General features: G+C 47.4%; 1 protein-coding gene across 1 annotated transcript in view; it reads right to left on the bottom strand.

The window, feature by feature from the left end:
- Nucleotides 1-27,829, bottom strand: part of LOC138522036 (H-2 class II histocompatibility antigen, E-U alpha chain-like) — a 267,014-nt gene that overhangs the window by 169,286 nt on the left and 69,899 nt on the right. The window contains exon 2 of the mRNA XM_069635258.1: nt 4,932-5,177. Within this exon, the coding sequence (XP_069491359.1) occupies nt 4,932-5,177 (246 nt within the window). The remainder of the gene's footprint in view (nt 1-4,931; nt 5,178-27,829) is intronic.

Here is a 27,829-nt window from a genome sequence, read left to right as displayed (position 1 = left end):
CTGCCTCGTCGCGCCTTGAAACACTTGTGTATAGGCGCGTTACAAATACCTTATCATATCAACCTGGTGGGGGCAAGGGTTGTCGGGGCCAGGAGTGAACACTGTTAGTGGTGGGAATCAAGGGGTCCAGACTACCGGGGGAGCCAATGGCATTCAGGGGGGAATGTGGGGCAATGTTACTCAATACGGGAGACCGATGCCAGGCTTCGCTCCTGTCCGGGTGTCAGTAAGCCCCTTGGTGTGGCACATCCCATGGGCTACCAAGGAGAAGTTGTGGAGAAAGGAATTTATTGAAATCTTAGACTTGGTGGGAATGGAACCCTTAGGGGAAGGTATAAAGGATTTGTCAGAGAAAGAGAAAGAAAAGAGGGACAGGGAGAAACCCAAGGTGGAGCCAACTATCCACAACTGGCTGAAGGCTTTCAAAATGTATACGTCAATTATGCTAGAGAAGTACCCACAGGATGCATTGTCAATGATCGCTTATGAACAGTATATCCACAATATGTATTTGAAGCATGGGGGGGTGGAAGGATGGTTGCAGTATGACCAGGGCTTTCGGCTAAAAATGCAAGTCTGGCCGGCTATGTCTTGGAATGAGATGGACATTGGGGGGTTCATAGATAAAATGGTGCCCGCAAGTGAAGGGGGGGACAAGGCCCACGGGGAGAAACCGCAAGTCTGGAGGGGCAGAGGGGGTTATTCTCAACGGGTTAGGGCGCCCTTTCGCGGGCACTCCTCCTGGAACAGCCGAGCCAGCTACCAGGGGGAGCAAGCAGAATGCTGGAGGTTTAATGTTGAGGGGGTTTGCCCCTTTGGCAAAGCATGTCGATTCAGGCATGCACGGGGCAAGGGCGCAGGGCACTGTAGCTCCTCTGCCAGTGAGGGGAAGCGGAGGAGCAGCCCCAAAGTAAAAGAGAAAGGAAAGAGGGAATGAAGGAAAAGAGCTCATGTTAAAGTGTACATACCCGCCGGTGTCTCAGATTGTGATTAAAAATTGTTTGCCCACACCGGTTAACCTCCAGGCAATGACTCCCTTTTTAAATACGTAGCACAACAGTATGGAGGCGAAACTGCTATGGGAAGGTTTCAGGTGGGGTTTCAAAATACCATGCACAGGGGCCAAGGGTGGTAAGGAGGCACTCAATTTACGATCAGCATTGGGGATGCCAGTGGTGGTGGCTCTTAAAGTGGACAAAGAAATCAAGATGGGTAGAGTGGCGGGCCCGTTCACTTCACCATCATTGGGGAATTTTGTGGCATCACCTTTGGGGCTGGTCCCTAAGAAGAAGGAGGAGGGGCAATATCACCTGATTCATCACCTCTCCTTTTCCGAAGGGGACTCAGTGAATGACGGCATAGCCGAAGAATGGTGTCGTGTGCATTATTCCTCGTTTGATGATGCAGTGGAAATGGTAAGGGCAGCCGGGAGAGGGGCCTTAATGGGAAAGGCCGACATCGAGTCTGCATTCCTGTTACTGCCTATTCACAAAGAGAGTCAGCATTTGTTAGGTTTCAAGGTGCAAGACCAGTATTTCTATGATAAATGTTTGCCAATGGGTTGCACCATATCATGTGCCTAGTTTGAGGCGTTTAGCACCTTCTTGGAGTTTGCAGTGAAGCAAGAGATGCAGGAGGGAGGAGTCTTGCACTACCTTGACGATTTTTTATTCATCGGCAAAGAAGGGACCAGGGAGTGCGGGTCTCTCATGAGTACATTTCAGGGGTTGATGAAAGGGATGGGGGTCCCACTGGTTGAAGGTAAAACAGTGGGTCCGGTTACCTGGTGGACATTCCTAGGGATAGAAATTGACTCAGTCAAGGGTGATTGCAGGCTCCCTCAGGACAAGGTGAGGAGATTGAAAGAAACCATAGAGGGTTTGAAGGGGAAGAGTAAGGCCACCCTGAAGGAGCTCCAGTCGCTGGCAGGTAATCTCAATTTTGCGGGGAAAGTCATCCCGGCAGGTAAAGTGTTTGCAAGAAGTATTGAGCTCAAAACAGTGGGGTTGCAACATGCCTCTCAACATGTCAGGCTGGGATCCGAAGTGAGGGAGGACCTCGGGATGCGGGAAAAGATTTTGGAGGATTTCAATGGGGTACTGCTATGGAGGGAGGATTGGACCAGCAGCGACAGGCTCAGGCTATTCACAGATTCATCAGGTGCCTGTGGTTTTGGGGCAATCCTGGACAACAATTGGTGTGGGATGGCTTGGCCCATGGAGTGGCATCAACAGGGGATCCCTAGGGACATCACGTTGCTCGAGCTGTTCCCTATTGTGGTAGCCTTTAAAATGTGGGGCGAGCAGTTGAAGGACAGAAAGGTGTTGCTCTGGTCAGACAACCTGGCAGTGGTCCAGATCATAAATCAGGGGTCATCTAGCAATACAAGGGTTTTAAGACTGCTTAGAGAACTCAACAAAATCATGCGTGCATTAAACATTGAGGTCAGAGCACGACATATTCCTGGGGTCAAAAACATAACCGCTGATTCTCTCTCTCGTTTACAGTGGGAAAAGTTCTGAGGGAATTGTCCAGGAGCAAGCAAGGTGATGACCCCATTCAAAACTCAGTGGTGGGGCATGATTGGGGCGATCTGAGTTCTCTGATTCACACGGCGCTAGCACCGGGCACGGCAAGAAGATGTAAGGCATGCGGGGAACGGTTCTTGGCCTTCCAAGAGGAGGTCTTGTTGGAAGGGCAGAGGGAGCTGCCAGTAAGGGCCTTTGTGGGCTGGTGCAGCCGTTCAGGGAAGACCAGAGCGTGGATGGCCTATCACTTGGCGGCAATAGCCCATTATTTTAAATTGGGGGTAAAGGTGACCCCACGAAGGAACATTACATTATAATGGCCATGAAGGGCTGGGCAAAGCGGGTGGTGAAGAAACCCGATGAGACGGCCCATCGACATCGTAAAACTGCATAGATTGGTCAAATGCCTAGGGGAGGTTTGCCATGACGAATATGAGAGGGTTTTGTTCAAGGCAGCCTTCACACTAGCTTTCTTTGGGGCATTTAGGGTGAGCGAACTGGTCCCAGAGAACAGGGATGCCAAGGGAACAGGGTTTCTACAATTGGGTGATGTGCACATGACAGAGGGCCGGTTAAGCATGTTACTAAAGAGGTCTAAAACCGACCAGGAAGGGAAAGGGTGTACAGTGTCTCTCCAACCCATAGCGGGGAGCATAGTATGCCCAGTCAGGGCACTGACTGCATTTCTCCAGCAGAGGCCGCCAACGGGGGGGGGGGGGTGGGTGTCCTCTTCTCATTCACAGGAATGGGTCCGCATTGAGCCGCTTCCAGTTTAGAAGGGTCATGGACATGGCACTGGGGAAAATTGGGGAAACAGAAGGGGTGTTCAGGACCCATTCCTTTAGGATAGGGGCGGCCACGTCAGCGGCAGCCGTGGGTCTGGGGGCGGAGGACATCAAGCAGATCGGGAGATGGAGATCAGGGTGTTTCAAGCGATACGTCAGACCCGAGAAACTGTACGGTTAACATGCTGCCTTCTCATCCCACTAGCGGCGGCTCGTCGGAGAAGTTGATCCGTCTGAGTGATAGGACACTCATTTGTGTCAAGGGCAGGGGCGAGCTGGACGGCGGAGCAGGAAGAGTTGACTGCCGGCGAATTCAGGATCTGGTGGCACGGGGTGCCAGGGATGAAATGGGCACAGTTGCAGGGGCACGTGCGCAAATTGCTGGGTAAGCAGCAAAAACCGGACGTATTGGTCATACATCTGGGGGGTAATGATTTCACGAGCCTGGGGAGGGGGGCGTTGATGAGGGAAATGATGTTCTCATTACAGGAGCTGGCGGCACAATTGGGAGAGACGGAAATCATCTGGTCAGAAATAATCCCGAGACTGGAGTGGAGAGGTGCAGAGAGCCACTCAGCGGTGGAAAAATCTAGAAGAAAGTTGAATTGTGCAAAGTCTAAATTCTGTAGGAGCAGAGGTTTCCCACAGATCAGGCACGGCCTGATTAACTTGAAATCCCCAGAATATTACCTTAAGGATGGGGTACATTTGTTGGCGATGGGGATGGATCTCTTTTATTGGAATATCTGCACTAAACTCCTGGAAATGTAACATAAGGAAAGGGGGAGCCACGGTGGGCGGTAACCTACCTGTGGCGTGGCGATGTTTGGGCGACCAAACACAAGAGACAGACTCCAGATGAGCCAAGAGAAAGCCGGAAGGATCTTTGCTCTTCTCGGACCAGCGCCTCTTGGGAGCCTAAGTGGCAGGGGCGTCTGGTGGTAACAATAAGGGCTCGGCTTCCCCCGAAGAAACGGCACTCTCCCCGCCCAGGAACACCTGCAGGGGCAGGAGAGGCTCGGACGCGAAGGGTTGGGAGAGTTGGGCCTACAATGGACTTTTGGAAGGAAAGGGGGAAGCAGGTTATTGGACACGGAGCAGTCGCCGCATCTTCAGAGCTATTTCCACTAATGTTTGCAGTGTGGTTTTTTATGATGTTGTGGAAATAAATCTGCAGCCTTTTTATGCTAAAAAACAAAACAAGACTCATTCTGCACGTTACTGGGGGAACAGAGGAATGAGCATGTACTGTATTATGGGTCCAAATGGACAGATGCACGGGTTATTTGCTGCGCAGAAACAAATGCAACGAACTGGGAGTAGTGGACGCGGCTGTGCGCAAGAGCACACCAAGCTCTCACATAATATGTGGGATTCGTGATACACGTGTAGTTGAACTGTAAGTCGTATTTGCTTAGATGTCATCTTTCAACTGATTGACAGAGGAAGATGGAGAGCTGGAGGGAGAGAACCATGGGGAAAGGAACAGGATGTAAGAAGGATAGAGGGGAGGGGAGCTGATAGAAAGAGAGAGTGGAGGATGGAGTGCAGAAGAAGTGGAGAGAATGATTGAGGCTGGTATTGATGGTCAGTGAGTGTTTCGAGTTTCTTCTCTTACCGTTTTTAGCTGCTGTGTTGTTTGAGCTCTTCTTCAAAATACCTAAATTGCTTTTATCCAGAGCCAGGTTCCCCAGCGCTCCTTGTCCCTCAAAGGAAGTGAACTGTTGGAAATCGGGGAGCTTCCAGACCACGTCCTTCTTTGGTGAATGCACATAGAAGATCTCGTCGTCGTCCAGTTGGAACATGAACTCGCCCAACTCGCCGTACGTCTGTACAACTTCCGCCTGAATCAAAGTGTGGTGCACTGTGGAGAGAAAGAGAGCGGGTTGTTAGGCAACTGTCTGTGTGTGTGTGGGGGGGGGAATAGTTGGGATGTAGGGCGTAGAACGAGAGCTCCCTCTGACATCTGCACCACTGGCGGTTCCCGAGCTGGTCCGTAATATCACCAAGGCCGTTTCTAGACAATATTATGTCCATAGGGTGAAACCCAGAATATGCCCCATTCCTTCTCTCCCCTTGCTCCCCCCCCCCTCACGTTGCACCTCTACCTCGCACTGCATTCCCTCTCCTAAATCATTAAATCATTGACTTGAAATAAGTAAGTAGACAACATATGCCCCAATCTTACAAACATTAGTTCATTTTCATGATCCCAGGTTTATAATATTTCTGTAGATGAAGGGCACTTTCCTGGAGCAATTTTGTTCTCAATTGAAAGTGTAGCAAGGACCAATAACTGTATTCAGTTGGTGAACACATCGCTCAGATACCGTTCCAAATGCTCTACGGGAATAGTGAGAGATGGGTGTTTTAAAGAAAGGGGAAGAGTTAGGTGCTGAATCAAAACGGGACAATTCCAGCCTGTAGTAAATAAGGTTAGGGTACAAAGAGCGCCTTGAAGCTTGTTCAAAGCGCAACTGGGGAAGGCCAGAAAAGTAAGAAAGCTATGAGTTGAAGGAGTCATGTTGCCATATGATCTGTGCACCTAAACACGTTATAACAGCATCTGCCAAATGCCGTGAGGGTTTGAACATTGAATTGCAAAACCTGGTGTATGGTGAAGAGTATCACCCGAGTACAGGGTGTGCATATCTAGAAGACGACATGAGAACTTGGCTATGTGATGGCAACAGTTGCCTAATGGTGTGAGCACGTGGCCATATAATGCTAACATAATGACTAAAGGTTGCATGCCGGATCACTAGCTCATGTGCAGCGTACTGGTTTTGGAATGAGGCAATGCCGTGGCACGGGGTTGCCACCCTGGTTAGGCTGGCAGGCCCTTCTTAGCTCCATAAAGCTGTATACGAATCACTGAATTACCATCATGGCAAGTACAATGCCAAGGTATTGGAATGCAGAGCACAGTGGGGTCGTTGCTATTGTCTGGAGGCAAACGCTGGCCATGAGTGGGAATACCTGGCAATGATATGAGTTTCTTACTGTATGATGAGAATACCCTTAACAAGTTGTATGTTAACATATCCTGGTAAAACCTATCAATGATGGTAACTTGGACATGTGATCATGACACTCGGCAAATCATGAGGGTACATGAGCATGTGATCTCAAGACCACAGTTGACACAGAGAAAACATTTTCACTCTGCACAAGTCAAAACTATTGACTTTGTTAAAGCTTGTTTTCTACCTTTGTACATCAATTTGTTTTACAGTTAATAAGACACAAACACACACACGAAGTTGCTCCTGGAAATATACAAGACCAAACAAAGGAAGTATTCCCATATGCGCTGTCCCTCAACCTTCAAGCCCTCCATTTTACTCACTCCTGCCTCTTTGTGAAAACTTAAAGAGCCGCAATAAACATAATGGATAACAATATTGCTTTTTTCCTACTTACTCAAACATATTTCCCCTCTCAGTGATCAGCATGGTTTGGCAAGGTGACTCCATGACACCTAAAAAATCCTGGGCTTATAACAGACCAATGCACTCTGGGAGTTATGGTCTTTTTTGGTTTCAATTGGCTTAACATACCAGAAAACAATGATTTTCAAAAGAAGCCCCAGTGGTGTTCAGGGGACAAGGAGTCACTCATATTATTGCCACAAGACAGCCCACAAACAAGAAAATGAGCCCAGCCACTAGCTACAAGACCATAAATGAATGCCAATTCCCCTCTACCTCATTTATTATGTCATCCTTTTACCATTAACTTCAGTGAAGTACCTCTGCCCTAACATCCTCCTACTCCTGAAGGCAGTCTGTGGCCCGTTTGATCAAGGCGGTGACAAAAGCCCTTTTTGTCCAACATGAGCTCTCAACCCAGCATTCTGGGATGCCTTCCCTATGCCGGAATGTTCACCCCGCCCAAGGTTGTAGGGCTGCTTAAGCATGTTTAGTTTCACAAGGAGATGCTAGCTAGGGAGGTGGGAGCTTTCTTGAAAGAATCTCTGAGCAGATTAATAAGCCATTGGCCGCATCATGGTGGATCGATGCATATGGGCAGGGCAGGCGTCTGCCCCCTGCCTCTGTTCACGTAATGCTGCTGTCTGTTAATGGTGCTAAAATGCAAAGGCTCGCTGCTCTATCAGGTGGAAGATTTAACAGGCTCTCCCTGCTGCACCCCTTGCCTCACTCGATGCCCCGGGCCGCTGCCCTGTTAGCCCAATCCTAGAAACGGCCTTGCATGTGGCCTGCCTCAAATTCACCCTCTGGTATAGTTTTCTGGAGTCTTGGATCTTTTCTGACTGACTGGAAACATTCAAGAGTTTATGAACTCGAGGCAGGCATCCTGGCTGAATTACTATCATTACAGGTGAAACACTTGTGTATAGGGGCGTTACAAATGCCATATCATATCATAACTTATCTCCTTGTCAGTTTCACACGCATAAGGCCCTCGGCCCATCTCACACCCAAAGGCCACAACAACTAGCAAATGAAAGAGGGATGCGAGACGCAGGTGAGGATTACATCCTTTCTCCACCACCAGCAGCCCCTCAGCTTGTTACAAGGGCACAAGTAATCAATACAGGAATTCATACGATGCTACCAAACGAATCTTGGCCGAGTACTTTCATCTGCTAGCCGATGTGGGCTTTGAGACATGCTCGGCTATGACATCTTCCATCTACCTGCATCTCATTGACTAAACCACTCAGGTATGTGCGCAACTAATACAGGGTTGCACCCCAAACAAGTTATAGAGATAGACTGCGTGAGTCGGACACCTCGCTAGCCTACTTCCACACATGGACAGGGGTTCATCCTGACCAGATGGAGGCAGGGTCTGAGGTACATTCCGCAGAGAAATAACCACCATGGAAGAAAGGGGCTGGGACAGCCAGGAAAAATCACAACGAATTGACACAACAAACTCCACGCAAAAAACATCTACACCCTGCGACTACTGCAGAGGAAACTTACACCACAATGGCCACTTACTTGCCAGCAGAGCTGAAAGTTCAAAGTGCAATTGATTCAATTACTTCGCAAAGGTTTCTCGTTCAGGGAATTACCTGATCGCCATGAGAACTAGTGCACAACGCAGACAGAAGATATTACCAATAGCTTCAATGCCAGATGAAGACCCAGAAAACTAAAAAGGAAGAGCACAAGCCTTCCTGATTTTCACCCTCTGCCCCAAACTAGGCTGGCGCCCAACACCAGCCCTGCTGCAGGATGTTAATTCCAGAAACCCCCATGCCATCCCTCGTTGATATGGGGGCTTTGGTCAACATGATGAGCAGCTCGCAGTTTGGGATGCTGAAGCCCAAACCTCAACTTAGACCAACCAGGGTGAAGATCTTTCTGTATGTATGGGTTGCACTCATCTCCTTGCAGGAATGGCAAGAACTGACTTCCATATCAAAATTGCAGAAAGTTTATACTTGATGTCTGTAGATACGGCTACCCTCCCGTGCTGGACATGGCGCTGGACCTGCAGCCGAGAAGACATCCTTTGTGAGTTGACGTACTCTTCCCTGGGATTGGGGGCCTGCGATCCCACAAGGTAAGTCAGCCAATAGCCCTCAAAGAACGATGAGTCCGTTGTCATCTGCGCCTCATGGTGGAGGAGGCGGAACTGCACAAATTAGAAGAAAATGATATGAATGAGAAGGCTGAGGGGCCCACACCCTGAGTGTCAGCAATAGTGGGGGCATGTAAACACTAGCATTCCGACTATGTATCGACATGCACGTGTGGTACAAGGTGATAAAGTGGGAGACACGCCCCATGCCTACATTTTAAGACCTGCTGGTCAGAATACAAGGGATCATTTCTTAAAGTTAGACCTCAATGCCAGATACCACCAATCCCGTTGCAGGAGGACTTCCGTCGTACAATGACATTCTTATCTTGTGAAAGCCTACATTGATACAAATACCTAAACTTTCACGACTTCTCTGCAGCCGGTAGTTCAAAATACAATCATGGGAGTCATTGCAGGCATTGTGGGGCAATCGATGTCAGTAGTGACATACTAATATTTGTGAAAATCCCCTCCGAACAGCATCAACGGCTGCGATGTACTGCAACAACTGAAAGACTAAGACCTTTAACAGAGAAAAATTACATTTTTTTGGCTTTGTGTTTCAAAGAGACGGTGTCTCTCGGTTGACCTCCAAAAAGTCAAAGAAATCAAGGCAGCGCTCCCCCTCAGAACCAGTCTTAAATGCAGAGTGTTCTAGGCATGGTTAACAAGTTTCACCCCAAACCTTGCTTCCCTAGGGTAACCACTGCAACGTCTGACCCGGGAGCAGAAACCTGGGAGTGGTGGGGAGCAATAGGCAGAAGCATGCCAAACCATGAAAGATGTTTTAGCCGCTTACACCGCAATGCAGTGGAGTAACTTTGCTAAAAATGTTGGTGGAACATGACATCTAAATGAAAGGGGCCCCTGCCAAATGAGTGATAAAATGGTGTGACACAACAGTTGGGGAGACAAACACCTTTGTCCTCCAATAAAGTTACACCCTAGCCGCAATGGTGTACTTCAACCCAAAACAGCAGACGGAATTGTTTGGAGATGCTACTCTCTAGCGCCTAAGAGCAGTGCTCACACATCACATGCAGGCCGATGACATCGTCCCTGTAGCATTTGCGAGCAAAGCATTGACCCCCACTTTACTGAAAACCATGTACTTGCAGATAGCAAAGGAGGCTATAGCCGAAGTGTGGGTGGGGGGGGTGCTGTCGCTTTCCCCTGTATCCGTACGGCAGGCCGTTCACATTTTTGACAGACCATAAGCCCCTCATTCCTAAATATTCAATGATTGGCATTTCGCCCTCCCCCAGGATCGTAAAGTGGATCTTATACCACCCTGGCACAGGGAATCTGGCACACTTCCTCTCACACCATCTGAAAGAAGTAACGGCTAGAGTGGTGAGAGCAGCCATGCGGCTGGAACAACCCATGAAAATAGTGGTGTCTGAAAGTCTTCTGAAACCCTGCTGGTGTAAGAAATCCAGAAGCCTTCCACCAAAGATGAATGCATGAGTGTAATAAAGTAAGTACTCACTACTAGCAAGCAGAAAGACATTCTACAAGCCCAATAACATCGGACAGAGCCATTGAAGGCTGACCAAAGAGACTATTCTTTAGACAGGATGAACTCTCCAACTCCGAAGGACTTCCCTTAAGAGTCTCCTGAATAGTGATTCCACTGGCCCTTACCACGCGGGTAGTCTTATTCACACACGCGGGTCACCAAGGCCAGTGCAAGACTGAAGCCCATCTCAAGGTAGAGGTGTGGCTCCCATTACTAGCACAAGCCGTGGAAGCAGCCCTGTCAAGCTGCATCCCGTGTCAGGCCACTGGCCTCCCGCCCAGCACTGATCCAGGGCAATGCCGGGCGGCAGTTCCCTGTGGGAGCACATCAGTGCCGACTTCGCATCATACACAATGGCCAGTACATTCTGGTGGTCATTGGCGAGCACTCCTGATACCTAAAGATTGTAAGCACCATTGCGGCAGCAGCTGTGATGCCTAAGCTTGAGAAAATATTTGCGACCCACAGGCTGCCCAGCCCACCTCCATAAACACAGATAACGGGCCACCCTTTTCAAGGGGGTGAATTTGGACAATTCCTGGAAGTCTTCAACATCCATCACTGATAAATCACCTCGTAATGGCTACACGCCAACTGGGATGCCTAACGCATTATGAACACCAACAAAAAGGTACTGAGAATATCAGATGACCAGAATGATGACCCGCATCTTGGGTCAAGCGCCTCGCAGAACCAGTACCATCATCCTAGGATGGGAGCTACTACGCATGGAGAAGTAACACACGACAGAGAGCAAGCAGAGACGAGCCAGCAGGTCTACACAGGGGTAGGGAGGCGCAGTGCTCTTTAAGAACTCACAAACCCAGGGGAAGTTTCATCTGCCTTTTGACTCCTTACTATGCACCGTCAATGCCCGAAAACGTAGAGTGGTCACCGAGGGTCATCAACTGTCACTAGAAATTCATCACATTTCAAGGCTTTGGCTGAGCATCGTGAGGACGCAATGGGCCAAACGAAGGAACATGATGACAGCAGAGAAATGGGAAGCAGTGACATGGTCCAGGCTACCCCGTAGCCCAGGAAAAGTCACCAAAACCTAGGTAACCCACAAGAGTTCTGCGAAGAATACGAGGCCGGGTGTTGCTTTCTTTCTTTGGTGGAAAGCGGAGCTTTGGGCGGTGAGCTGAGTTTTACCTGTGGGGTTAATCCCTTTAAGCCACCTCCACTCCCAATTGCTTCACCTAGAGACAGCCTCCATTAGCAGCAGTTTGCGCTGAAGCAGTGCGCCAGTGACACACGCATTGTGAGTGAAGCACGCAAAGTGCATCTCTGTCAACCAGCTCCTGACCTAAACCAAGACGCCTTGGAACACATGAAGACTCTACCAACTGAACCTGTAGTCGCTCTGGACCCCACCACCAGCCCACTACCTATCAAGAGTGAGTCATGAACCGTCTGTACCTCATAAGAATATGATCTGAGACACCCCAGAACCCTCACTGTGCAGGTTGGCTCAGTGGGCTGTAAATCCCAAACTTCTAATTCAGTCACTAGTAAAATTACAAACACTTTTACTACAACTACTGAGGCCACTACATACACTCAGTTTGAGGAACAATTGAAGCTCCTCCGTGGCATGTTAAAGCTAAAAAATGACCGAAAAACATCGAAATGTACGTGCTATTGGTAATATGGCAAATAACAACCACAACGACCCCACGGCCCTCATTGCATTAGAGTGCTCGAAAACTTCCCCGAACCCTGGGACGGTAGTTTCTTCTGAGACCACCACTAGGGGACTGACTATGAACAACATGCAGCGCTGAGCTGAGACCAAAAGGGAGCACCCAAAACTGAAAATGCTCCCCTCCCAGGGAGAACCGTAGATATTTCTGATGCCGTCTCCATATAAGAAAATGCATATAAGCATCCTGAAGGTCCACTACGCTGAGCCAGTCGCCCTTCCCAAGACAGGACTTTATTTGGCAGGGCGTGATCATCTTGAATTTCTCTTGGGGAAGAGAAAGGTTGAACTGGGAAAGGTCAAGGATGGTGCGCAGGCCAGCCTGGTTGGGTTTGGGCACCGTAAACAGACGAGAGTAAAAACCCTCTCCTCGCTCCGCTAGGGGAACGGGTTCTACCGCCTTGAAGTCTAGAAGCTTCTGGACTTCGGCTCTGAGGGAAGGCGTCCCAGTCTGCTGGAAGGGAAGGTTGAACGACCCGTTGTTGTTTTCGACGGGGCCCGCCAGCAGGAGGATCAGCCCTGCGCGATCAGCTATCTTGGAACCCCATAAAGCCAGAGAAGGATCGAGGTTGAGACCCAGATCTCTGCGAATAAGGAGCTTTGGACGGACCCTTCGTAAGGACCAACAAAGACTTAGCGGTCTGAGTGCTCGCGTTAGTCTTCGTGAGCTCATCTTCCGTGGAGGAATGAAACAATTCCTTGCCGTCAAAAGGCAGGTCCAGAACTTTCTCTTGGACCTCCTTGAAAAAATTGGTGGCATGGAGCCAAGCTTGACGAGAGATGTCGACCCCCAACATGAGGCCTCGAGCCGAAGTATCAACATGGTGTGCCGCGGCTTCTAGTATTTCCTGTGCCAATACTATTGCGTCAGACAAACCGGCCTGGAAGTCATCCAGCCTATCCGCAGGAATAAACGCCTGAAATTCAGCCAAATCTTTCCACAGTCTCATATTTGCTGCTGCCAGAATCAGCTCAGCGTTAAGCCTGATGCAGCTGTAATGCCGAATTGACGAAGATTTTCTTTCCCAAGGAATCCAGCAATTTGGCTTCCTTGGCCAGAACTTGGGCCGCAGCAGAAGAGGTTGCAGAGGCTGGCTTGGACTGCAGAGTGGCAGCCGCTATCACCATAGAGGAAGGGAGCGAACAAGACACCAAGGTTATTTCCTCAGAGGTGTGAAGCTTGTAACAGGCGTCAATTCTCTTATTCACATATAGCCAGGTGTGGGGCTTATCCCAGACCTTGCGGGCCTTGGCCAAAACGTCCTTTTGAAGGAACAGGCCGGTTCACTCTTGCGGCGACAAGGTGAACGCCCCAGAAAGCACCCCTTCCTGCAGAGCGGGGGCCTCAGGAACTGGAATGTCAAGAAGGTTCATCATGTCCAGGACCCGGTCATGGAATGCCCTGATAGAGCGGGGCTGGTCATTGCCGTCCTGATCTGTCAAAGGGTCGTCCAGTGCATCGGGTTCCGACGGCTGGGGTACATCCGGTGTCAAAGTGTTGTCCCGTTCCGCCAATGTCTTCTTGACCGGAGACAATGGAGGCAGAGGAGGAAGAGCTGGAGGCGGGCCAAGGGGAAGAGGAGGAACAACCACCGGAGTGGCAGTCGTTGGGGCTGGAACCACCGGAGCGACTGGGGCCGTGGCCGGACCCACCAAAGGAACCGCCAAAGTGGGGGGTGGCAAGGGAGGATCGGGATAAATCTCCTTAAACAGCCCTTTAAAATACTCCTTCATAGGGTCAAAGTGCATGAGCCTCTGAAACTTCCCAGCGGAGTGACGAGGGAGTGTTCCTTGTGTGGGGCTAACAGCTATTTTCTACGTGGATTGTAGTATTGGCAGTATTTTTTTCATCTTCATCACAACCAGGAGGAGTCAATTGCACAAGAACCCCCCTCACTCGCAGAGCGACGAGGGAGTGTTCCTTGATTAACGTGGGATAACGCAAGAAAAGAAAGAACTTGGTTAACGGGATTTCTACATTACCCCGAGTGCTGCCAGAATGGAGACAAGGCAGCAGCTGTGCACCCGCTCGAAGATGCCGCGATGCAAATCCGATCCCCCCCGGACGTCAAAGAAGCGTGCGCCAAGATGGCAAGTAAGTGACTATGAGAGTATGAATTCCGAAGTCTTCCTGTCTGATGGCGGTGGGGAGGCGGAGGGCACGAAAAGAAACGTTCGCCGAGAGATTAAAAATACTGTGCGCTCACATGTGAGGTAGGGTGACCAGACGTCTGGGTTTCCCGGGGAAGTTACCCGACGTTCGGGGGTCCCGGGAGTTTTTTTCTTTTATAAACCCCGTCCGGGGTTTCGGATATGGTCCCTTTTTTGCCAGGACCTGATTTCAAAATCACGAAATTGGGTCCGGGTGCAAATCTTTTTGCGAAAATGGGGGCGTGAAATGCTTTTCACTCCCCCTTCCCCTCCCCGGCGCTCTACTCCAATGAGAGGAGTGTGCATGTTAGCACACCCCCTCCCCGCCCCCCCGCAACAGGCCAGCGACATATAAGTAGAACTAAAGTTGTATGTGTATTTACCTTAGTCCTACTTCTATTTCGATGGCCTGTCCGGGTTTCTTTTTTTTTTTAAATCTGGTCACCCTAATGTGAGAAGAATGGGCACCTTGCGCGCAGCCTCCAAATGTGTGGCTGCAGACATGCCGGGGGTGTCCGGTACACAAGCTGCACCCCGGCCCTTATGCCACCCCAGACTCTCATTGAATTGTGATGGGGCTGAGCCGGAGCTCCCCGCCTCTGAGAACTCTAATGTACAGGCGCTGCAGTGCAGTTTCCGAGATACCCAGGAGTGGGTGTTAATGCTCAGCCTCTTTTACTGGGTATTGATCATGCAAGGGATGTGACTGTGTGCGAGATCAATCCTTTAGTGCACGCTAGCGTTCCTGGTTCCGTCTTGGATGTGAGTTTAGATGCTGTGCCATCCTCTATGTCCGCATGTGATGACCTCTGTACATTTGGACCAGGTTATTAAGCAGATTTGCAATCCGAGCATTTATATTGACAGTGCTGATGAGAAAACTGAGACTTTTACTGCAGCCTCTCCAATCCCTTGCGAACTAAGAGGGGAACTACGAGAGGAAAGAAATTAATCTGTGACTAACCCCAATCCGAGTAACGCCGACTCCGCTGAGCCAGCGTTTGACTCTTCTAAAGCCGACATAGGGAATTGGGGTGAGCATGAGACTTCCACTAATGCCCCAGGCCCGGGTCGTACAAAGTATGGCGCGATGGAGGGCCTGGGGGGTTAGGCGTAGGGTGTGAGCAGAGATGGCGCGAAACACAAGGGGAGGGGCAGCCAGGTGGCGCCCCCCGCCCTAGCGTTGCCAGGACAGCGGCCAGCAACACAGGAAAGGGTGTGAGGGCAACCAGCAGGGGGGCCGGGGGAGGGCCGGCCCCCCACTGGAATAACAAAGGGATGGGATGTATAAGAGGGGCTCAGCAATGAGGGGGGAAGCACAACCAGGTAAGAAGCTCACCTCGCTCATGTAAGCTTCTAGGGTCCTGGAAAAGGAAGAGAAACGTTTACCACCCACCCTGCAATTTTGGGAAGAAGGAGACGAACCAAGGAAGAGCTGGAACGCTGGGTACTATCTTCGGTACACGGTAGAGGAAAGTCGTAGGCGGCACGTGTGCAGGAGCCGATGCCCGAGGGAAACAGACTTGCCAAAGCGAAGGATGGCACCTGCAACACTGGACAAGGTGTGCCCAAAAGCACACATGTTGGTATATAATTTTGGTTTGTGTAATTTCTGTAGAAAAATAAATGCCTACGGCCAATAATTTCTCCACAACAAAACTCTCTGTAATCATTCCATATTAAGGGTAGCAACCAGGAGCAAGGGGAAGCCCACACTACACGGCCTACAATGAGAGGCGTAACTCAGTGGCTGTGGCTGATCAGCTAATCAAGGACCTTGTAGAGATGACTGATAAAGTAAATATACGCAATGAAGAAGTAGCTGCTTAGAAACAGAACAACGAACGAAACAATGACTCATGTGGCACAGTTCCGATAGAGCTGCCGGAATCACGTGCCAGCAGTGACGCTAGCAGTACTGTGCTCTTAAAAAATGACGCACGTATATACGATGACATGCCATCTATAAGAGCACAGGCGGCTAAAAGAAGAAGAATTGTTGTTCACAAAAGAGAATTGGGGTGAGAGAGGACCTTAGACACAAAAAGGCAAAAAGTCCTGTACCAACTGTATCAACAAATCAAAAAATAAAGTTTTGGAATTCTGATACAGAGTATCGACAGAAAATGCCTCTGCAGGCGTCTCATCTTCATGTTCACCTTATGACCAAAGAAAATACAAGCCAAGAAGACAACAGAAGGAGTTTAAACTAAGAGATACGATGAAAGACGCTGCGCAAAGAAAATTCATTCAAGCAGTGACGGAAACTATAATGAATGAATTAAGAGCTAATTTAATGTCAGCTACTGCTACTGCAAGAACCCCTTTGACGAAAATCTATGAACAATTTAACGAGAATTACAGGGACCAAAATACACTCATTGCGCTCGTCAATACAAAAATGGTCAATCTAGAGATGAGCCTACAAGAATTGAAACAAAGATGAGGTGACAGCTACTATATTGAAAGGGGCTTTAAAAAATACAAGAGAAGATACAAAATTACTAGCTGAGGTTGCCAAAGAGGCTCTGGCGATATTAAAAAAATATCATAATGGAGTAGATGGGACTGTGCATATGAAAACAGGTGCGTCTAAAGATGTAGATCCACAAAGTTTGTATGATGACTCTGGAAATGAGTTTAAGTCCTCAAAAGCAAACCCAAGAATTGGCCAGTCGAGAGCAAATATTAGCCTAGCAGAGTTATCGGAAGGTGTTGCAAGTGGCACCGGGCCGGATATTAATGATATTCATAGAACTGCACATGAATTGAATTTAGAAAGAAGTGAAATTGAAACGATTGTCGCCTCAACCTCTACAGATGCTGATGGAGTGACATTTGAAAACAAGACTGCGAAAGCTAAAAAGGTTGCAACTGATGAGATAAAAAAATTAGCCTGAGGCCGCAAAATGTGATAATGTAACAGGAGTCAGACCTTCCGAAGCACTGTCAACAAGTAAAATCACTGGTTCACAGAAGCAAGAAATTGAGCAAAGGGTCACAAGGGAAACCCATGCTATTTTTGAAAAAGATAAAAAAAACATCTGAAACTACAAAAGCCATAGAGAAAGTTCAAAATAAACCTTGCAAAGCAAAGAGAAAAACAAAGAATATGGCGTAAACAAAGAAACTTGAAGGCCTTGAACATCACAATCCAAAGGAATAGTTCAGTTTCTGCAGAAAAAAAGGCTTAAATCGACTAAAATCCCAAAGGGGCCCGAATATGACAAAAGACCAAGACACAGACAGAAAGTAAGCTACCCTCTGAACAAGGATCTGAGGCAGCGACGATGGAGGATCTTTTAAATATGTCCACATATGAAATAGATGACGATGAGGATGAAAGAGCATTCTCATGATGACGGAGATGAGAGTGTAATTGTATCGATTGGCTCTGATGACGAGGTTAAGTCAGCCCCCTTCAACGTCGAGGATGAGAAGGTAACTGCAGCTACTCACTCTGAAGACGATGCCACGCAAATCGTTGGGAAAGAAGCTATATGTGGGCCTGGTTTATGGAAGCAAATAGTTGCTAACACTTCCCCAGAAAAGAAATCGCCAAAAGATGACCGAAACGGTGCCAGAAGCCTTATGGCCGCTGACAAATTCGTAACAATGGAAGTCAGAAGACAAAGGACTCTAGGCAAGGAAAGGCTGGCTGGCCCGAGAATGGAACGTGAGATTGATCCTAATAACATCTCTAAAATGACTGAAAGAGAAAAGTACCAATCTGAAAAGAAAGTAACTAGACAAAATAACAAAAGACCACAATCTGTGGGACGAGATACAGAGGAAATATGGAGAGTTGATAAAAGACACAAAAAATTGAATGAAGGATGCGATATTAAGAAATCAAGCTATGGCGATACTTCCTTACGCTTATTTCTTGAGAGTACCATACCTAAGGACAATGGTTTGATCCAATCGGTATAATGTTATGCAGCTTCTGAATCATATACCAACTATGAAGGGAATTTCATCTAATGATATAAAGACTGTAGAGTTCCTTGCAGAATCAACAATGGACAGAGTCGTGCTACATCTGCATTTGAGGATATTTTATGATCTTATAATACAGAATATACACAATGTCGGCTCGCTTGGATTTGTAATAAAAGAGATTAGCACTAAAAATAACTCTTAAAGAAGGCCTGAAAGAAAAAAATGGCATCAAGTCTTCTTTTTTAGATGATGATCTGGACGAACCGGATTTGGATTCTGTAAAACTTGTCAAGTTAGTGAAAACCAAAAAGCCGTTTAGAGTCACCATAGAAGCTGATGAGAACGTGAAATCTTTGTTTAAATGGAACAAAGAAACGAGCCCAGCAGACTTGCTTGACGACAGCTGGAGCTGGGTTGCAGGTGCCCTGAACGCCAAAAAGAACAGTTAACAGAAGATGGATAGCTCCAAGGGGGGCAAATAAATGGGCTCATGGAACACTCAGATTTGCCCATCTTTTCGAGAAATCATTTAAACTGCTGGAGGCCCTAGATATAATGTGTTTCCAGGAAATATGGATGGGAGTTCCCCCAATTGTGGATGGATATGATCTAGCATTTAACCCTGCAATATGCCAAGAGAGGGGTCGACCAATGTCCGGGATGGTGACCATGGTTAAGAGGAAAAGCGGCTTACGAATTAGTAACTCCTGTAATTTCTCGCCTTATGTCCAAGTGACAACAGTCACAAACAGTGGAGAGATGAGAAATGTAACTCTAAAGATCTAGATTATAAACATCTATTGGCATCATAAAGCCGCAGGAGAGCTGGAGTTTCTTGATCAGCTATGTGACCATCTGAATAATATAACAGAGAAGGAAGATAACGCATCCATCATAGTATGTGGTGACTTTAACATCGACATTTTAAGGCTTGAGTTGTATCAAATAAAAAAGGATAACTTACGAAAAACCATACTAGAAGAATTTGATGCCAGAAGTATTCAGATTCTAAATAGAAAGACGCCAGGCGACATCCCAGCTCAAGTGACCTGGGAGAGAGAAAAGCAAAAATGCATCTCAGATTATTTTGTAACATCACAAAATATGAGTAAAAGGCTGTGTGAAATGAAGGTCATTAAAACAGATTTCAGTGACCATAATTTAATAACAATCTCCTTTGAAACAGAACTTCTAAAAGAACGCACGAAGTGGAAACAAAACTTAGAAGTTGAGCCTGGCGGAAACCGCTTAAGAATGAACACCGCTAAAATAATTTTTTTTTATAATTCACTAGACAAGTCAGGAACTGAAAAAAATCATACCATGATTGAATATGATGTTTTCCTTCAAGCTTATAAATCTCTGTGCCAACGATATAAGAAGGGCCTGGAAAAGAAGCATGTATATGACCCAGAAGTGGTCAGAAAAAAAAGGGAACTGCGAAAACGGTTACGACGCCTGGAAGTTGCTGATTTGATGAGATCTGAGAAAGACAAAGTTAAAAATAAAGGAAAGATGCAGTATAACAACTGGCTTGCTGAAATGGTACAAATCAGTATTGGAACAAAACGACACCGAAAGTATGAGGAACTATTTAGCACAAAGAAACTCAAGAGACTTTTGGGCAGTAATCAATGAACTTGAAAGTCCTCAGAGCGTGAGCCTATGTATTCTAGTGACAGAGGATAGGTGGATTGCCCACTATACAGCGCTGTTTTCTAAACAGAAGATAGATAACATCTACGAAGAGAAGAAAGAACCCTCCTGGAACCTCAAGATGGAGAGAGAAAACATTTATAATAACATCAAAAACTTGAGCGCCTCTCACGCTCCAGGGCCCGACGGCCTGACTAACCACATCTTAAAGCAAGAGCCAGAAGAATGGGCTGATTTTTGCAATAAGCTCTTCAAGATGGTCATAAAAGAAGGAAGGATACCAAAGACCTGGAAGAGAGCCATTATTGTACCCATTTTTAAGAAGGGTTCTAGATTAGAACCTCATAACTACAGACCTATCGCACTTTTGGATGTGGTGGGGAAAGTCTTCGCCACCCAGCTTTTAGGCCAATTAACCACGTGGATTAAGCAAGCTGGTGTGACGGATGCGAGGCAAACTGGCTTCGTAAAAGGTGTGGGCTGTAGTCTTAATTTGTTTATTTTAAAAATGTTAAAAATTGAGGCAATTAAGAAAAAACATCTGTATACATCGCATTCATCGATTTGGCTCACGCCTTCGATGGAGTTGACAGAGAACTGTTATGGAAACAAATGGCAAGAAAGGGCTGTCCAACTAGCCTCCTCTCAGCAATAAAGGCGCTGAACACGAAAACATCTGTCCAAGTACGTTTAGACCAGTGTGGGCATGTAACTGCACCAATAACAACTACTCGTGGTGTCAAACAGGGTTGTCCTTTGGGAGCTACTTTATTTAATTTCTTCTTCTCAGATGTTGGTAAGGCCCTAGAGGGGGTAAACTCTTTTCCATCAAAAACTAATGGAGAGCATGTCAACATGATCATATACGCAGATGACATCGCAATATTAGACCTAACACCAGTTGGCTTACAGAGGAAGATTACAGCTCTAAAGGGCTACATAGAAGAGAACAAACTAATTATCAACGTACAGAAAAATGAGATCCTAATACTAAGAAATCTACAAGGATCTCATAAGCAAAATGCAAGCCAAAAGTTCAAATGGATGTTGGGTACCGACGTTTTGAAAGTTGTCACAGAAGTTAAATATCTGGGCATTACAATGAGCGCAAGTATTAATGATGCGCCAATGGTGAAAAAGCTGGCTTCCAAATGTAAACAACGTGCGGCACAAGCTGTTAAACTTGATGCAAAATATGGAAGATTTTCGCTAGTGCCGGTTGTACGTTTATTCTGGAACAAAATGATACCCACACTCACATACGGAGATGAGGCTCTGCTAGGTGTGACCAGGAAATATGGTCAGGATTTAAGCAAGTGATATGGCAAAGAATCCTCAATTTGCCTAAGGGCATTCCAACTGCCTGCATGAGGTATGAGATGAGCCTTTCGTCTGTTAAGGCAATTGTAATATGGAACTCACTAATGTTATACAGAAAAGCAGAGGGAGCTGATGATATCCCTCAATTTCGCCTTCTCACAAACAATAATGTTCCCGCCTCTCAAGGTATATTGGGACTGTGGAGATCGTCCTGTGAGGCCATCTTAAAACAGCTCAACATTGACAAAGAGACTCTTCTACAGAATCCGAATGCAGTCAAAAAACAATTACTGGAACAAGACTGGATCGACACGTATGACAACAGAATGAGACATGTAAGAATGAAAAATGCCCCAGCCGAAGCAAAAAAACGGAACAATCTGCCTAAATACAAATTTCCGTGTAAAAGGAGGAGACACATTTTTCTAAAATTCAGATTAAACGCTTGGGAAACTAAGGAAACATCATATTGGAACGGGGAGAATGACCCGCGCAAGCAATCATGTCGCTTTTGTAATGGGTCGGAGGAATCATTAAAGCATTTGATTCTTTTGTGTCCGAAGATGAGAGATGATAGAATCAAATGTATGGGCGAGGAGATGAGCAAATATTCCATACGTACTGCAGAGGATTGGTGGACTATGATGCATGTTGGCGAAAACAACAAACTGATTTTCGCATTGACAGCGCTTTTGGACATAATAGTGAGAAGTCTGAAAACTAGCAGTGAGGCTAGAAATACTGATTTGTATGGACTAATGAAAATTGTTGCAAGTATATGGATGATGTCTGGATTTTAATCTGATGAGTTTTAGACCGCAAAATTTGATGGAATATTTTACAATGTCGTATGTTTAATGCTAAAAGCCTGTCCCAAAGTGAATTGTAAAGATGTGCATTTCTTCTTTTTTGAAAGTTTGTAATAAATGAAAAAATAAATAAATAAATAAATAAAAAGAAGAAACTTCCCGAAAAAAAGCATCCTGTGACAAGGACCTAGGCGCTGGGGGGGACAGAGGCCACTCAAAAGGGGCATAATCCCACGAACGCAATGAGGAAGGCTGCCAGGAAGGCCCGCCGCTGTCGAAAGCACATGGAAATGGCTGCTCACCAAAAAGAAGATTCACAGCACCCGACGTCGACAGCGTAGGTGTAAGGCAAGAATCCAAAATGTCCACCGTAGACCACGAGGGAAGGCCCGCCATTTTGTCTGCGCCTGAAGAGAACTGCGTCACATATGGAAGTGAGGCGGGAATCTCCACAGGTTGGTCAGGGGTCATGTTTGAAACTTTAGCCTTGATACAAGGATCCTCGGCAGAGCCGGTACTGTGGGGCCTCGGATGTTTACCAGACATCTTAGAGATTGCCCTTATATTAGCCTCCAAAGGAGGAACCTCGGCGAAGCCGGTAACAGAGGAATTACGGACCAAGACCACCCTCCATGCCCCCGCGACAGAACCGGTATCACAGCGAGCGCGGGAAAGATGAGGAATCCACCTCACAAATAAGACCTTTGGAGGCCTCTCAGTTCTGTCGGTACACACCTTAACCTTGAGAAGAAGAACCTCGGAACTGCGTCCGGTACTTGTAGCACCCTCGAGAGGGGCCTCGAGCCGTGGCTCGGTACAGAAAGCCTTAACAGAGGCCTAAGGGCGAACCCCGGTGTCTGTAAGGGAAGCTCCAGAAAAGGAGACCTCGGAGCGAGCTCTGGTACCCAAAGCCTCAGAGGAACTGGGCTGACGTTTAACACCTGATAGGTGAACCTCGGAACGTAGTCCGGTATCGGCAGGCCCCTCGTGGGAACCCTCAGAGAAAACTCTGGTACGCCGGTTAGGCCTGCGAGGCACCTCAGGGAAAACCCTGGTAGCAGAGCTCTTAAAGCCCCTCCCGGACCTGGAGGACCCCGGGAAGGAGTCCCCCAGCCGGGGTGCCCTAAAAAGTAAAGAACTTACCAGGCGTCTTTTCTTCTCATCGATTAAAAGTTGAAGATGCATGGAGGAACTCGCTGGAAGACTTCCTCCTACCGACGAAGACGATGTTGAAGTGCCCGGACCAAAAGAGAGTTGCAGTAGAAACACAAGCCCCAACAGTGGTCCGGTCCCAGACACTCCAAGCAGAGAGAATGGGGATCCGCCCTAGCGAACTGACATTCGCAAGATGAACAGAAGACAAACCCTAAACGATCCGGCATAGACAGAGGACTATGCGACCGCAAGACCGGAGCAGGAGAGAAGGACAACGGGAAAAAGAAAAATATCTTCCCGGTGAAGTAAATGCGTCCAGTCCCGACCGCGCCGAGAAAGGACTGAAGGGCAATGCGCGGGGCGGAGCTCAGGAGGGCGGGGTTACGGCCACGTGCGGTACCCCGCGTAAATAAAGAAGAAGGACGCTTTTTCAATTTGATGCTTTTTTACAAAAAGTGCTCTGGTCCCATCCCACAGGACGGAATGTCCCCAAAAGTATGGAAGAAAGGGGACGGGACGTAGGAGTAAGAGCATTACAAAAGTCCAACTTGGTATTCATAAGACCTCCCACCAACATTGGACGGTTTTTCGCAGAGATGAGTGGAGGTGGGGGTTTCAGGAGTTTCGTCTGAAAATAACAGGCCTTAATAATTTGGTTGACCTTTAGGTGTTGGGGTATTTCCCAAGGTATGCCAGAGGTCGTCTGGGATGACTCCCAAGGGACCAACACCCTTCCCCAGAATAAACAGAAGACTCAGCCAAGGGCAAGTTAGAACTGTGGTTTATTGCAAATATGTGAGAGAGGGTATGCCCAGACGTGGGTCCCTTGCTCGCTGCGACATAGGGAACCAAGTTGCAACTCACTGAGGATGCCGAACAAGGCTGAAACATGTCTGGGGTTGCTTGTGTTTCCGTGCAGAGGGGACCTGGCCTACCATTGGTGGCCGCACTTGACTGATTTGCATATGGCTGGACCCCTTTTGCAATGGCGCAGAGGATTGAAAAACGGTGGTGTGGAAGGTTGCCCAGAGTGTTTTAATGTACTTTCTGACAGTGCATGCTTGCAAGGGATGCTGCTGTGAGCTAGCATGGAACACTGTGCGAGCCTGTGGAATGTTTGGCTAGGAGTCCATCTCCATAGTTCCAATCCTGACAGTTAAGCCTGGGTGATGGGACCCAGTGGTCTTTCTTAGTTAACAGCTTATGTAACTTATAAAAAAGAACTTATAAATAAGCCTAAGAAGACTGCAGAAGCTGCTTTGTAACAATGGCAATGAGGATTTTCAAGAACCTGTGCATAAAGATGAAGGAAGCTGCGCGGGGGAGGAGCAGAAGAAGGAGGGAGAGCACTGCCCCCCAAATATACAGAAGTTAAGTCCCATCACCCAGGGGCGCAGAGCGCAGGGGGGTTAGGAAGAGAAGATATGGGGGAGTTGAAGATGTGAAGAAGTTAAACCCCAGAAGATAAGCAAAACCCCAAAAGCAAAGCGCAGGACTCACAAGCATGAGGTGGGTCTGAAGAAGTAATAGTTGGGGAAAGCTGTGAAGCCCCAGTAAGGAAGCTCCAGCAAGGGAGTGTATTTTTTTTAGCGCATGAAGTAGGAGTTGGGGAAGGCTGTGAGACGCCCTTGTGGAAGCTTAACTCCTGAGAAGAACCATGAACTGGCATTTAAGTACCGGTCATGTGAGCAGTGTGGAGAAGGGGTTAAAAAAAAAAAAAAACAGCGCAGTTGGTCAGAGTAGAAGACATCTGGTAACTGCGTATTATGAGAGAAGGTGAAGTTCATTGTGCGGTCAGAGCAAAGGACCCTCTTGGAGGGGTGACGGGAAACGTCCAAAGCCGGAAGATAGTGAAACTCCTAATGAAGTTCAACGGCGAGCAGTGCACCGGAAAGAGGAGGAAGCATGCGGCAGTAGCGGGGAAGTTTGCTCATTGCTTTGTTCAGACTCGTCTCGAGAAGTGAAGAGTGCAAAGACTGCTAGAGAGAAGAGGAAGAAGAGCGTATCCTTTTACGACATCGTTGAATTACCACGCTGAAAGCAATGCATTATTGATAGTGATAGGACCGAGTGGTCAATTTTGTGAACAGCTTTGGTAATGTTTGTTAAGTGTACCAGTGACACAGCATGGATTATTGTTGCTTAGTGCGATGTTAGAGAGTAAAGAAAATTTTACGTTAATGGAAGAATGCTCATGTTGTATGCGCGTCTTGGAAGTTGAAGTTTCGACTGAAGTAGGTCTGTGATGTAATTTAAGAATAACGTTTTGAGGAGTTGCAGCTGAATATGGACTCACACGGACTTAGTAGATTGCTTTATTTGTCCTAGGTGAGAGCGTTGGATGCGTTTGAGGGATGTTTGAAGTTTAGGAAGGAGAGCCTGAGTGGGCTAGAGATAAGCGTTTGAGGCAGTTCAGGGTACGCTGCCATGTGCAACACGCATTTCTAAGCTGCTGATGCAACAACGGCTACAAGTGGTTTTGGATATGCAAATATGTTACTCAGTGAATGGGTTTGTGAAGAACTTGAGTGCTTGTGGGTGAGTGCAACAATGGTGTTAGGGAGGTAGCGCCTCCGTGTGTTTCTGGGTGAGTGCCACAATGGTGTTAAGGAGGTAGCACCTCTGAGTGCTTGTGGGTGAGTGCCACAACGGTGTTAGGGAGGTAGTGCCTCCGAGTGCTTGTGGGGGTGTGCCACAACGGTGTTAGGGAGGTAGCGACTCTGTGTGCTTGTGGGTGAGTGCCACAATGGTGTTAGGGAGGTAGCGCCTCCGTGTGTTTGTGGGTGAGTGCCACAATGGTGTAGGGAGGTAGAGCTTCCGAGTGCTTGTGGGAAGTGGTGAAGTAGGTTGAAGTGTGGTTAGGGATTTCGTCCCAGATATTTTCAATGAGTTGCATCATCTCTAAAAGATGCTCGGCATATCTCTCCGGACTGAGTTTCTCCTTGTAAGGGTATTCCTGTCTTGGCCGAGCCATGCAAGGAGGGGTATGTGTTGTGGTGGAATTGTTCGGTTGTTCATCCTCTTCTGGGTTTCTCCATGTTAGAGTTGCCTGTGTAAAGGAGGGGATTGTGTGTTGAACATCTCGTGTTTGGTTTGTCATCGAAAAGGGAGGAGATGTGTTGTAATGTACTTGCTGATAGTGCATGCTTGCAAGGGATGCTGCTGTGAGCTAGCATGGAACACTGTGCGAGCCTGTGGAATGTTTGGCTAGGAGTCCATCTCCATAGTTCCAATCCTGACAGTTGAGCCTGGGTGATGGGACCCAGTGGTCTTTCTTAGTTAACAGCTTATGTAACTTATAATAAAGAACTTATAAATAAGCCTAAGAAGACTGCAGAAGCTGCTTTGTAACAACAGAGCAATGCCAGTGGTTCAGATTCATTCAAAACCATCCACCCATCACTTTTGTGGTCATATATTATTGCAAATAAAACCAATATGCTCCAGTATATCGCAATATTCCATGCTGTGCATCCCAGTTCCATGGGTAAATTGCATCATCCCTGGGACCTTCCCCAAAAAACCTATCCCCACCACCGATTGGATGCTGAGAGTGGTAACCCATATAGACATACCCTATAGAGGTTATTCTACTGGTCCTTGCATGTCAGCTGGCTGGCCTGCCCCATCCCCAAGAAACCATCTATGACAATGTTGCAGAGTAGTGGGCTTATCACTGGCCCTTGCCCCTTGCCATCCACCCCTGGATTACTGTCTCTTGATTGGCTGGAGATGATCTCCCCAGGACTGGGACCTAAATGGGTTCTCAGCCCTCTGTGCATCTCTTCAAGGCGTTGTGAACCGACTATGTGTCTGAATTGTATTGTGTAGTTGACCACCTTTTGCCTGTGATAGTGCTACTTCACGTTGCAACACTTGTTTCAGTCCTCATCTGAAATGCTGAGAACTGACAGGCTTCCCACCATGGCTGACTGCCCATTGTCTAGCTCAGCTGCATCGCGTGTTTGTGGACCACAAAATAGAACTCTTGGGTCTCCATTTATGAGGATTTATTCAATTTTCCCGCAGCTGGTCCCTTGTTGCTTGGGGATTGTAATGTGACGTTTTATCTCTAACCTTGGCTGTGAGCACAGCTTTTGTTTCGTGCAGCCTGAGCTGGCTTTTATCATCTCTTGTGACCTTCTGTAATTTTCCTTGGGCTTATAATGTAATTTCTACATGCTCCTACTATTCTATGTTTACCTATAAGTTAGTCAAACGTGGTCCTGCCAAGCTCCATATATACTCCTGTAGTCCCATAAAGTGTATTGCCATAAACATCTGCAAGCTTGCTAAGGATCTCTTGTTGCCTTGCGGTTCAGCATTACTGCATTTGGCTAATGCAAAAAATAATAAAAGCTTTGACAGTATGCATATGTATCTGTCCTCTATCTACAGAACTGTGTAAGCATGTTCTTCGTCTATGCGAATGTGTGTTTGTGTAGTGCAGGGCTGTGAGTGTGCTTCATGAATAACGCTGCTACGTTGTGGTGTCACTAGTGACGTCAGCATAGGGGCTTCTTGGTGCCTAATCGATACTGTCCATTAGGGTATTTCCATCCACAATCTCCGTTGTCTCGCCTGTCCCTGAAAGGATGTGTACTGGACTAAGTCTCTATTGCTGATTGAGGGGATACCTTTCTGCATATGTGTCAGCCAGTGGTGCACTTGGTGTTTGCCCAAAAAAGGATAAATGGCTT

This window comes from Ambystoma mexicanum, chromosome 13 (genome assembly GCF_040938575.1).
Source record: "Ambystoma mexicanum isolate Mex_15411 chromosome 13, UKY_AmexF1_1, whole genome shotgun sequence".
Classification (NCBI taxonomy): domain Eukaryota; kingdom Metazoa; phylum Chordata; class Amphibia; order Caudata; family Ambystomatidae; genus Ambystoma; species Ambystoma mexicanum.
The sequence above is the reverse complement of the archived record's forward strand: the minus strand, read 5'-3'. Positions and strand labels throughout refer to the sequence as shown.